A 13,317-nucleotide genomic window follows, 5' to 3' on the forward strand; every position below is an offset into this window, starting at 1 on the left:
ATCTTAGAGGGAAAGAAATGGCAAGTACACACTCACCAAACAGTGTTTAAGCTTCATCACAGGAAGTTTCACTGCTTGAGATCTGAATCTGTTTACTAAAGAATAGCTTGCTGAAGAAAAAAAATAATCTCTTGCTTAGGGAATCAACATGAAGGAATGACAGCAAGATGTTGCTATTGGTTGTTGGCTCATCAATTATTATGAGATGGGTTTTGGCACCACTCAGATAAAAAGTAAATGACTTTTCCTCGAGACATCCTTCTCCACAGCCTTCACTTACATCTCTTGCTGTGTGACACAATCCTTCCTTCCTTGCTTCGAGAAAGAGTAAAGAACTTTTCCTCGAGACTTCCTTTTCCACAGTCTTTTCATGTCACAATCCTTGTTTGGTTTGGGCTGCCATGCTTGACAAGGTTTGAATAATAGCTTCCACATTTTTGTTCTTATTGAGAAGAATTAATCACTGCTTAACTAACCTTATTAAATGAAGTTTTCAGTTGACCAATGTTCAACTTCATACACCCAAGTTATATATATATATATATATATATATATATATATATATATATATATATATATATATATATATATATATATATATATATATATATATATATATATATATTTGCCCCTTTACATGGCATGGACTGAATCGATTTTGATGAATGTAAATTGTTTTGGATTTAGCTTTCTGTATCTGTTTTTATTAGGAGACTCTTTGAATCAGTAATGATTTTGAGATATAATATATAAAAACAAATATACAAATTTAATGCAAAAGCATTTAATAAATTCCTTTCCCGTCAAGTTTAAAAAATTATTATAAATTATTTTTTAAAATAATTATTTTACCCTTGACACCCCATTGGATCTATCTTCACCTATGTCAAACCCATTCGACGACTCTCGTTAGACCCAATGATAGAGGTATAACATTCGTAACTCCTTCACCTTGTGCCCAGCAACGATAAGTATGAACTATTCTTTCCTTCGATCGATGACGATGATTGCTAGTGCCCTTGCTCGTTTAAGAGCGATGAGGATAGATTTGATAAGACAAACAAGATATAGAGGTAGTGGGGACAATAAAAGATCACGCGATGTAGAGGTAAAATGATATTTTTATATGATCAAAATTTTTTGATGAAAAATTCTTAAATAGACTTTTAGAATTCGAATTGAGGTCACATCGGATGAGGGGTTTGCCTCGACCGCGTCGCACTCGTTGACCCAGTTTAGTCTCACCTCGACGTTTACTGGAAAAAGATGTGGGGTCATCTGTGGGTCCGAGGACTACAATCGTTCACCACAGAATGCCTGTCTCGGCCCGTTCAGGGCCTGCTCACCCCGTTAACCTGCTTTGCGTCCGTGGGGGCCACGCGTGATGAAACACGTAGGGTAGTGGTTATGCGGCCCACCTGCGAAGAAACAGGTACGGAGCTCAGATGGGTAACGAAGATACGGGTAACGAAAAAATTATTATTATTTTCCTCAGTCTCGCCGTGACTTCCTTCCCTGTTTGGTCCCCTCCGCCTCCATCGCCGGCGTCGATCACCGGGCAGGATAAAGCGCCGCTGCTCCCCGTCGGTGACGCCTTTTTACGTCTATCTTCCCCGTATCTCCGCCGGTTTCGTACCGCAAGATTCGTTTTCTTGGTGAAGAAACGCTTCTTTTCGACTTGGTTTTTGTTCGATTTGGTGGACTCTTCCACTGCTCGAACAATGGAGCGGTGAATGCGGAGGTGGGAAGCTTGAAATCGTAGCTTCTCCGAATCGTCCAGGAACACCAAGGGAGATCCACTTGGATCAGAGATCAAACAGGTACATCGCTGGTCTTCTCCAACTTTCTTCATTGCATTCACTAATTTCCGCACGTTTTGATGAATCCCTTGTTAGGTTTCGTTTGATTGGTTGTTGGTCACTGCTTTGTGTATCTCAGATTGTAAGCTGAAAGAAGAGGAGTTATCAATGAATTGTCCTTTTATTGTTATGTCCAGTGAATAATGACGCCTGAAAACGAATCAAACGAAGATAATCAAGAAAATTAATAGTGATTTTATGTTGGATTGAAGTGCTTAAACATGTATTTGTTCTGCAAGTTGAACACCGCAAGATCTTGTTTTTATTTAAGTTAAGAATTCAGATGCTCATTCTGCTTCTAATCTTATGCCAAGCAATATTTCTTTCCTTGGTAATGTGATCAAAGGTTTTAATAGCATGTTGAATTAAGGATAACATGGATGAAGTCATTATGAGAAAGGATTTTGAGAATCAATTAGGAATAATATTGTAGCCCATTAATAGAATGGTTGGTGATTAGGTTCATAAGAAAACCATTAATATAGTTGGTGTAAGAGTAAGACAATGATATTATGATTATGAATTCTCTCATGTGATTTCCATTGGAAAACATCTCCAGTGTGTACCCTCTTGATAGCATACAGTCTCTTCTTTTGATTGATACACGAGGATTTGTCCTTTATCTTGGCACTTAATTGGGTCCATTGACTTGGTTCAGTGTTTGTCTTTGAAAAAAAATGACTTCTATTGCCATGAAGTATGAAGAAAGCTGTCTGAAAATTTGATCATCTGTATCATCTGAAACATGAAAACCCAAAAAGGTTTGCGAAGTACTGCCTGCCACTTAGTTGAATTTTGTGCATTTATCAGAATTCAATGATTACAAGAGGCTACCGAATTTAATGGTCCATATAAGTGATACTTTCTTTATCTTCCTTATCATTTTAGAGTGATAAAAACCTGATTTTTAATGCAACACGTAAAATGATGCAACATATACATCTGGCTTGATCTTATGTGCCTTTGTCATAGATTCTCTAAGAACTGTCATTCGAGTTTCTGAACTCCTGGGTGACTCTGTTAATAGAGGAGTTAAAGAATCATTTATAAATGAGAAGTAAATTGAACTTGTAATTCATATCATGGATTGTAGGAAGCAAACCGACCAGCGGCTTGCTACTTCTCATGCATTGAACACTGTTGCAATGGTTTGTTCCATTAGCAGTGCTCTGTAAAATAAGCTATTATGTTACAGTTTACATTGACAATGGTGGTTTTCTGAATCTTTATCTTTTCTGATCATTATTAAAACTATCTTTGACTAAGCCTATTCAGAAATGTCCTTTAAAGGTTTTCTATTTGGCGAATTCAGATAGTTAAGCATATCTGACATGATCTTATGTGTCTTTGTCATAGATAAATCGAAGAAGGATGCTCTAAGAACTGCCATTCTAGTTTCCGAACTCCTGGTTGACAGAGTTAAAGAGTCTATTATAAATGAGAAATAAATTGAACTTGTAATTCATGATTTAATTAGTTCTTTCGTGCATTATAAGAAGCTAACCGATCAGTGCCTCATTGCTTCCCATGCATCGAACACTGTTGCAACGGTTTGTTCCGTTAGCAGTGCTCTGCAAAATAAGCTATTATGTTACAATTTACATTGACAATGGTGGTTTCCGAAATCTTTATATCTTTTGTCGTCATTATTAGAGCTATCTTTGACTAAGCTTGTTCAGAGATATCCTTTAAAGGTTTTCTATTTAGTGAATTCAGATAATTAAGTTTATCTGACTTGATCTTATGTGCCTTTGTCATAGATAAATTAAAGAAGGATGTTCTAAGAACTGTCATTCGGGTTTCTAAAGCTCACCATCTTGCTTTAATATTTAAGTTCAGATTTGTCTTTGTACTAGTAGGACATTAGAATTTTATTTGTCTTCCTGGAAAAAGAAAAAGCAAAATCTGTCTGTCCTTCTGATTATATTCATTTGGACCTTTTTTTTAATATGTTTATGAATACATATAGCTGAAATAGCAAACTCTGTCACAGTACATTTCTTATGTGTGCACTTTTTTGTCACAGGAGATTGGTGACTTTGGGAGCGGGACGAAGATAATAGACTTCGACTGGAAAAGCATAAACTCTAATCTCACTCATAAGACCTACAGAGGCTACAATCTGTGCCAAGCTGATGTTCCAGAGTTCCAATGGTGTGTATTCTGGTACGAATGATCTTGATGTTCTGTTTCTTTCTGTTCGACGAAATATTGATAGACAACTAGTTTGTGACCTCACTTGTCGTTTCAAATGATAATTATAACGAGTGAAATTTGTTTGTAGAGAATACTTTGTTTTTCTTCTCGTTGTGTTTGTGCTTCATGACTTCATCTCTTGGATGCATCTTTGATTCCATTTTGGGGGAACATTCTATAACCCATGTTGCAATAATGCAATATTTCGTGTTACCTTCTGGTTTTTTTCATAATAGTTTGGCGGCTTTGACTTTGATGAACACAAATCAGAATCTCGTGTTGGATATGTTTTCTATTGCTGTTTTACTCCATGCTTATCTTATTTTCGATTCTTTTAGTCAATTGTCTTTTTGTGTTTTCCTGACAATACAAAGAATTAATATGTTCGTGTTTATCTGAGAGCAGAATTAATGCAGACTTGGACGCTGAGTATTTTATGACAGAAGTCAACGCAGCTTCAACCCTCCCGATTCATCCCGACCCATTTTGAATTAGATTCGGTTCAAAGAGTAACACATGACTCCTTTGACTGTTGATGAGATACGATGGCAAAGAGACAGAGAAAATTTACTTGGAGTTTCATCTAATATCATTTCGTAGGTTGAAGATATTTGTTTGTTGCATGGTTTTTGAGGACTAACATGAGACACAATAGAAGAACAATATTGACTTGTACGTGTTGTTGCAGCGTCCTCAGTTGATCTTCCTGCAGTTGAGCCTAATCTCGCCGTCGGTGCCGGTGAGAGGACTAATGTTCCCCATGTTCACCATGGCGGTAGCGAAGTCGCTGAAGAAGGCGTCCGTGTCTTCGGAATAGGTGGTGACCAGGGAATCGGTGGATCCTCCATTGTAGAGCTGCTGGTCCGAGTGCAGCAGGCCCTTCTTGCTCACCAGATTCTGGAAGTAGGAGTTGTCGAAGACTGTGGGGGTCACGACATCGAGAGGCGACAGGTTGTTGTCGCCGCCGGAGCTCGGGCAGTTGGCCTTCGTGGAGTTGGCGAACGAGGCGTTGATATTGGCCTCGTTGTAGATCCTGTTGCGGTATGAACTGCACTTTGCGCTCCCTATTGTATGCGCCCCTGTTGGAGAACAACGTTAAGGTGGAAGAAGAGACATGTTACGAGCATCGGACGCTCCGTTTACCTGAGAGTGCAACCATGTCGGTGGCACTGAGGCCTTTACTGGAGAAAGATGACAGTAGACCACTGAGGCTTAATGTCGGCGGCGGAAGATTACTGTTAGCCGCGCTGCGGCTCGCTGTCGTCGCGTCTCTTCTTCCTAATTGAACTGTATACGAAGGTCCACCGAGCTGCAAAAGTTGCAATTCCAGATTTGATTGGGTTCACGAGAAAGAACACTCAAAAAAAGGGCAATGCATGCATGGCGTTAGAAGATGGTGGATTCTTACGGCGACGACGGAGTCTCGAGCTGCCACCGCAAGGATGTCAGCACAGGAGACGACTTGCTCGCAGATGGCCTCGACCTGGGATTTGATGCTGTCGACCACGTCGAAACCTCTTATGGAGTTTAGGTTGGGGAATGCATTCTTCTCTCCCGTGAAGTTGGCCGTGTCATCCAACAGGACCGATCCATCGCAACCCTGCGTGTCGTCGTCATCGACATCATTAGCTTCTTCGCATGCATATTAACTCCCACTCGTGCCTCGCTTTAAACAACAAGCAATCAGATGCATGCAGATGGGCAGAATAGATAACTCGTTACGTGAATCATAAAGATACGAGCACGGGTTTAAGCGGGACTTGCATTAACGAAGCAGTCGTGGAAATGCAGACGGAGCAGCGAGGCTCCCATGCGACTCTCATTGGCAACAGCGGCGGCCACGACAGATTGAATGGTGCTCAGAGCATCAGGGCACGCGGTGTTGTAGAAAGTAGGGGACAGCTGAGCAGAAGCCATGGCGATGAAGAAGAGGAATAGCAGGGCACAAGGAGAGGGACGGAGGGAGGCCATCGTTATGTATGGGGGAAGGAAGAGCTCAAACTTGGGAGTGTGGCAAGATGGTGCACAAGCCTGGCTATTTATGGGCGAATCGGAAGCAAGCAAACCTAAACCTTTGGATCTTCTTGCTCTCTTCAGGTCAACACCTCTTCAACTAACAGTCTGCTCCCTTCCTAAAATCTCAAACGCAAGCAATAAAGACCAATCAAGAGAAGAAGAAAAAAAAAGAAAACCTCGAGAATCATATGCAACAAGTTTTTCTTTTTATTTTCTGAATTCACTACATACTTATCATGTGGCTTTTGCACACAGGGATTGTCGTGCTGCCATCATACACACGAGGGTTGAAAAATGATGTTTTGGACTGCATGCATGCACTTTGTAAATAGACCTAACCTTCCTAACCCGCTTACTCCGATGCTCCAAGGGTATTGTAGAACTCAGGATGTCTGCTTCCAATCAACCTGTTACAAAATATATATATATATATATATATATTAGACCATGTGATTTTAATCATTAAGTCCTTATGATTTATTCATGTCTAAAATAATCTTTAAATTTTTAAAAACGTAGTATATAAAATTAACAAACGTAACAATTCGTGAAATACTGACTCATAATAAATAATTAATAAAATAATATATATAATTTTAAATTTTAAAAATAATTAAGATTCATTTTAACTCCTGTTGTTTTGGTAATGAACCACTTAAGCTCTTATGGTTCATCTTCCCAACCCGCATACTCCGATGCTCCAAAGGTATTGTAGTACTCAGGATATCTAATTCCGATTTGAAAAAAAAAAAGTTTAAGATCTATTTTAGGTTATGTGGTTTTAATCATAGATCACTTAAGTCATTATGATTCACTAGTGTCTAAAGTGATCTTTACGTTTTCAAAAATGTAACATATAAGTCCCTCATGTCAAGTTTGAATTATCAAGCATTAGAGTTTATTTATGTGACATACAGACTCATAATAAATAATTAATATAATGACATATGTAATTTAAGTTTTAAAAAAAAGTTCAGATCTATTTTAATCATTCTAGTTTTGGTCATTAATTACTTAATTCTTTATTGTTTATTCGTATCTAAAATAATCAATATATTTTAAAAATATAGCATATAAATCCTTCTCGTCCAATCTGCTTACGTGACATGTTAACTCATAATAAATCATTAATATAACTCATAATAAATAATTAATATAGTAACACATATAATTTAAGTTTGTAAGAAATACTAAGACTATCATCAATGGTGAGAGGAGGCATCAGCCTCTCTCGAGCTAACGACGAGCTCAGGAGTTTCTGATCCTGCCTTAGGTGGATGTACGTTAACTAATCCGACTTAAGCATGTAGTGGTTTCCTGATCCCTCTTTGTCTTCGTTTATCGCTACAGCCTTTGTCGCTTTCTTTTTCTCGAGGAGATGAACTTTTTAAACTTAAATTATACGTATAATTATTTTTACTCTAACATCCGTTAACTCAAACTTTACAGAAAAGACTTATACAATATATTTTTAAAAATATATAAATTATTTTAAATATGAATAAATCATAAATACTTAAGTGATCTATGATTAAAAATATACTGATTAAAATAATCTTTAATCTTTTTTTAATTTAAATTATATATATCATTATAGTAATTATTTATTGTGAGTCAACATGTTACGTAAATAAACTCTAACGTCTGTTAACTCAGATTTAACGATATAGACATATATGTTATATTTTTAAAAATATATAAATTATTTTAGATACAAGTAAATTATATCAAAATTATAAGAGCTAAAATATATCTTAATCTTAAAATATTATGTGTATATATGAATATTTTTTTTAAAGGATCAGCGACGTGTACATATGAAAAATTATGTGTATACATGAAAAATTGTGTATATATATGAATAATCTTTTCCGATAAAACTAGCTGATACCCTCATGCCAGCAACACGTTTGGTCAACTAGATCAGGCGCTCCTTGCACCAACACATGGGTGTCCAAAGCTTGGAACCTTGTCAAGCTTGTCCCAGCCGCAGCTTTCAGTTCGGTATGCTGATAAATATGTAATAACTTGGAGGACAATCAATTGCATTAACTAAAAACAAACACAACCTGCAGTGGTCGCTGGAATGCTATTGGCATTTGCACGAGAAAATTCACAGCCGAAAGAACGCTCTCTGTCGGCACGTCGCCCAACTTTCGGCAGCTTTGACATGTGACGAGAGGCGAAACAACGCAGGAATTCGAGCGAAGTGGACTCTGAAAACTGCACAAGAACATGTCACAGCTCCAGTGACCAATACAGGCATCCGTGTATGCAAGTCAGGAGAACCACCCGATCTCATCTAATCGAAGTATATGAAAGTGAGAACTTGCGTACCAGCTTGCTTCGCCTTGATGAGTTCCGCCATCAACGCCGATTTCTTAGAAATGGTCTGAAGCACCTGCAAATCATGTAAGCATTCCTTTCAGCAACGGAAAAAAAATCAACTCCATATACTTCCTGCGGTTTGACTTCGTATGGCAGCACCAACTCAGAGACCTGAGAATGGCATGACTCCCATATACTTCATTGCAGCAACGCAAAAGTACAAACTGCATGCATTGGATATCACATTCTTGCCAAATAATGGAATTTTCTTAGAAGCTGGAAATAATAACCAAAGCTGTAAAGACCTCTATCGAGTTGGTCGGTAGTTCTTTTGACAGAAGACTTAAGAATTTATTTCACACAGAGGTCACAACATATTGGTTAATCTATAAAACACAGTTTAGAATCTACAATCAGTTGTCCTCAACACAACCGAGGACACAACTGGTTTTGCCATCAAGAACCCTTGGTTACCTTTTATATACTGAATTAGCTGTACATCAATCACTGTACAGAAATGTCAAGGTTAATACTGGTATTCTACTGGAAATGGAATCTTCTTGCTCCTACTCTAGCTCACTCTCTGAAACAGCCTCTTCAGGAAGATCAAAAGCATCAACCTCAGCAAAATAGGCCCGCTGTTTCTCTATGAAATCCTGAGGCAACAAGGATTTGTTGATAGCTTCAGGCACCACATATCGCTGCCTCTGTACATACCACAGCACCACATGGAGAAAATTAGCATGATAAAACGGTGCATTACTAGAAAAGATAACAGAATGTCAAATCGTGGAAAGTGTGAGAAAATAATAATGTACAATGCAGGACAGAAGTAGAAGAAATGATGTACACTATAAGATGGAACAATAAAAGTATTAAATCTCAGCTTTCCCAAAAATCTAGACATTATAGCCAAAGCTTGAACGTCAAACATCTGTTAATTGTGGCAAAGAACAATACACCTATTATTAATTGCGACACTCCTTTGAGCCATATTCATGACACAAACGACTTTTGATCAATGTTTGTTTAACCACCCGAAATGGAATGATACGTAACGATCTAGCCGATACGTGGGCCACCCTGTTTCGGATGATCCAATTAAATTAATTAAAAATTAAAGAAATGGTGGGTTCTGTCCAAATCAGTGTTAATAAAGAAAAAAAAAACAGATTAGAGCTCACAAACATGAGTACTCTTCTTGCCTAAGATGCCACCGCCTCACTATCGCCGCTTTGCCACTACTGCTTTGACGCTTCCTCATCGCTGTTGTTGCTGCTTCAATGATGCCATTGCCTCGCTGCTGCCACCAGTGCAGCCGCTGCCTCCCAAGTGTGCTGTCACTGCTCTTTTCCTGCTCTCCTTTCTTCTTCCTTATTCCTTCCTCCTTCCTCCTCTGTTCCTCTATCACCCCTTCCACTTCTCTCTCTTTTTCTTCCTCGCTAAACCACTGATACGCACTGGCATACCGTGTGTCGGTACACCAGTACAAACCAGTCCGACAAATTGCCGAAACGGGTCCTATACCCAAAAAGGCAATCCCTGCTTATGATTGTCATATACTAGAAACAACAGACGAAACTAATTTACACTGCATTACCATCAGTTTCCACTTGCATACCATTTAAACCATACTAGGAAACACAATATCTACGGATGAGATTTGCATGTTGAATGCCTACCTAAAACAATGGATGAAATATAAATGCTGAGAGAAAATCTGAAAAATCACCAAGCCAAATCTATAGAAAGATCAAGAAGATGTGTCCAATCAACAAAACTAGATTAAAAAAACTATAAAACATTATGTGCTATTGAAGACATACAGTTGTCCCCTCCAGAACAAGCAGAAAGACAAAAAAAAATGGTGCCCGAGTGCTGAAGAAGTCTCAGAAAAAGATGTAACAAAAAGATTCTTGTGAACAATGTATTCAACAACACTGCTCCAATAAAAGAAAATATAAATATTTTAAAGAAGGTTTCGCTTCTCATGCATAATGCATACACAATGAAGAATTTCAATATTTGCAAATGCACTCACTGTTCATGTTATTTTATGCTATCTATTTTATTTTGAAAGCAATTTATTATCTAATCGTTGCTTCTAACTTGCTTCAACCATTTTTAAAACTAACAAAAGAATTTTTTAAGTGAAACCAACCACTAACAGGCTCCATTTTTTTAAGAAAAAACAAAGCAAGAACAAACCTTTTTGCGTTTCTCAAATGGAACTGAAAATGCCTTTCGTCCACTGGCGATGGCATCACCCATCAGTTTTCCACTGCTGAAAGATACGAACAACATTAGAATATAATATGACAATACAAAAGTACTGAGCATAACTGATACACCTGTTTCACAGCACTAGTTGCTTGCATTTAACAACTGTCTTTTTCCATCCAATTACCCACTCAGACTAAGAACAGACGCCTTCTTCACAGCACAAATAGCTTGCATTTAACAACAGTTCTCCCATCCAATTACCCACTCAGATTAAGACCATTTGTATGAGACATTATATCAAATGAACTCTATCTCTACTGAGGTGTCATCTTCATTTTGAACGTATAAATTTCTTCCATACAAGCATAGCTCTCAACAAGAAGAACTTAAGAGGCTCAAGCAGAACAAGGAATGAACTAGCAACAAAAGGGCTGCAAACAATCTTTTAAGAGATAGATACTCCTTTGCAGAATAATCTTGACCATATCATAAAATTTTAACCACACCAACTCATTAGAAAATTTTCACATTAATACAATAAAATAAACTGACTGATGATAGTATGATACTACAGAGAGCATGACTAACAAAATGCTGCAACACCCACGAAGTTAAATCAAGAAACAACAAAAGATCATTCATAAGCGAAAAGAATGTGACTGCAAGGAAATCGTCATATTACTTGGTTGTAACTGTCCAAGTTTGTAGGAGGCAGTAGCAACCATTGCTACAGCTTTTCAATCATGGAATCGAAGGGACTGAACAATGAATTGTCATCACTCTATGCCCCAAAACAAAGAATTAGAAATACACTTGCCTCGCCTGACTCCACATATCATCCAATATTCCAACTACCCCTGATAGGTGGTGGGAAGCTCAATAGGAAGAGGAAGATTCTGAAAGTCAATGTAGCAGAAGATGCAATGCAAATCTTTTAGCATATTAAAAGATTAGATTCTAGTTTAAAATGAACTTTTAGAATGGACTTAAATAGGCATTTATGCATGGCAACATTATATAGTTTTATGAGTTTAAGCAATACAAAATAAAAGTTAGCCACAACGAAGAATGCAAAACAATATAAATGTAATGAGGTGATATTATAAATGCGCTACGCACTCGACAGTTCTAATCTTTTCAGCCGGGGGGCAACTGGATGTCGTGCAGGGTTCTTTACCCTTAGACTTTGTACTCCTCAGAATACTCCGTGTATAAACTACAGAATGCACAGATTTGTCGCAAGTGACACCATCTCCACCTGCAACACGTATAAGGAGTTTACACCACTAGTGAATTCCCTTTTGTTGAATAGAGATGCTAAAAAATGTCACCGAAAGTTGGTTCTTAGAATCATTAAAGATATTACCATAAACCACATAGCATAACCAAATACAACTTCCCTGATACTAATGAGACATATCAAGAGAAATTAAAGATAATATATACAGACAATCAACATCTGCAGTTTATTTTCACAATTGAAATATCTGACTCATGTCTGCCATGACCACATCACCTTCAGAGAAGAAAGGTTTTGCAGATGGTGTTTCACTATATCCACAGGAACCCACTCTTTAGCTTCCATCAACTCAAAGCTTCAACCAATTAGAATCCTAGAGCCTCTTTATGCAAAACTAGTCCAGCATCCATGAATATCAGTGTTGAAGCGCCCAAAACGAGTTATAAGTTATTGTTTACAAAAACATAGGTAGCAATTATGCCATGGATGAAGTACTATAACATGGCTATGGCTGAGTTTCTATGAATTATAGAGGAGTGACAACCATTTAGCCACATCATTGCACCTTCAGTGTTACTGATTACCAAAAATTTACTACTCAAAGGGCAAACAACTGTCAGAACAACAATAAAAAAGAAAGAAATAAAACAAAGATTAGACTAACATGAAGATTACAAGTGCTCCAAGGAAAAACCAGAGCTAATGAGTTCGACAGACCTATGGAACTCCATTCATTCCTCGCATTAGCTAAGATCTTAACCCTAGAATACTCATTTAACCCCCGGTTAAGAACAGAACTACACTATGGCATTGTCGAAAGGGGTTCACTGTAATCTCAACAGATACAGACAGCACAAGAAGCCTAACTGGCATCGACTCCAGAACATTCATGGAAAAGACCAAAAGGGCATTTCGGCAGCGCAAAGCAGGGTACCTTGTATCCTCGAGATAATTTAGAGGGGAAAACAGAAGAAAGCTCACCGGGACCAAGGAACGACTCCTTGACTCCCTGAGGAGACGTGGGGGCAACAGACGTGCCTCCATGCTCGCCTTCAGCGCCTCGGACGGAGGTGGCGGGGGGGATCGAAGGTGGAGGGAGAGCGGATTTGGGATCGGGCTCACGTTCCTCTAGGTGGAGCCGAGGGGAAGAGGAGGAGGTGGCGTTGGTGAGGTCAGCGAGCGGCGTCCTCTTCTTATCTTTCTGTTGCTGCCTCCTCGAGCTATACCGCTTAATTCTAACGACCGCCGGCTTCCCGTTGATTGGATTCGACGGGGTAGGAGTCGCCGAAGCCGAGGTCTCGTCAAGCTGTGCCGCGAGCTCGGACATGGGCAATCGGCGATAGAAATGTACGATTAGGGTTAAGAATTACAGAGCCTTGGGGTGGAGGAGGAAGAGAAGGAAAGGGGCGAGATTTGAGCGGCAAGGAACGAGAGCGAGAAAGGAATTTAAAGAGG

At 38.6% G+C, this 13,317-nt stretch overlaps 2 protein-coding genes and 1 long non-coding RNA gene across 5 annotated transcripts; 1 reads left to right on the plus strand and 2 right to left on the minus strand.

Annotated features, from left to right (window-relative positions):
• Window positions 1-1,481: 1,481 nt before the first annotated feature.
• LOC108953327 (uncharacterized) lies at window positions 1,482-5,181 on the plus strand. 3 transcript variants are annotated; one of them, XR_001978955.2, is made up of 4 exons: window positions 1,482-1,820; window positions 3,886-4,025; window positions 4,461-4,655; window positions 4,744-5,181. It is a non-coding gene; the product is annotated as an uncharacterized LOC108953327 (long non-coding RNA). The 3 variants fall into 3 exon arrangements; XR_001978956.2 differs by having other exon boundaries at window positions 4,461-4,651; XR_010488830.1 differs by having other exon boundaries at window positions 1,483-1,820; window positions 4,461-5,181.
• Window positions 4,749-6,041, minus strand: LOC135617745 (cationic peroxidase 1-like). Its single transcript, XM_065118293.1, has 4 exons — window positions 5,820-6,041; window positions 5,464-5,655; window positions 5,199-5,364; window positions 4,749-5,134 (listed from the first exon to the last, which is right to left on the minus strand). Exons 1-4 carry the CDS (start codon window positions 6,024-6,026, stop codon window positions 4,749-4,751), a joined length of 951 nt encoding a protein of 316 aa, XP_064974365.1. The 5' UTR covers window positions 6,027-6,041.
• A 2,712-nt stretch (window positions 6,042-8,753) lies between these two features.
• On the minus strand, window positions 8,754-13,287 carry LOC135617744 (uncharacterized). The gene is made up of 4 exons (XM_065118292.1): window positions 12,844-13,287; window positions 11,742-11,880; window positions 10,608-10,683; window positions 8,754-9,106 (listed from the first exon to the last, which is right to left on the minus strand). The coding sequence occupies exons 1-4, from the start codon at window positions 13,187-13,189 to the stop codon at window positions 8,966-8,968; spliced, it is 702 nt and encodes a 233-aa protein (XP_064974364.1). The 5' UTR covers window positions 13,190-13,287; the 3' UTR covers window positions 8,754-8,965.
• Window positions 13,288-13,317: the final 30 nt, after the last annotated feature.

Source organism: Musa acuminata, chromosome BXJ2-7, assembly GCF_036884655.1.
Source record: "Musa acuminata AAA Group cultivar baxijiao chromosome BXJ2-7, Cavendish_Baxijiao_AAA, whole genome shotgun sequence".
In the NCBI taxonomy this organism is placed as follows: Eukaryota; Viridiplantae; Streptophyta; class Magnoliopsida; order Zingiberales; family Musaceae; genus Musa; species Musa acuminata.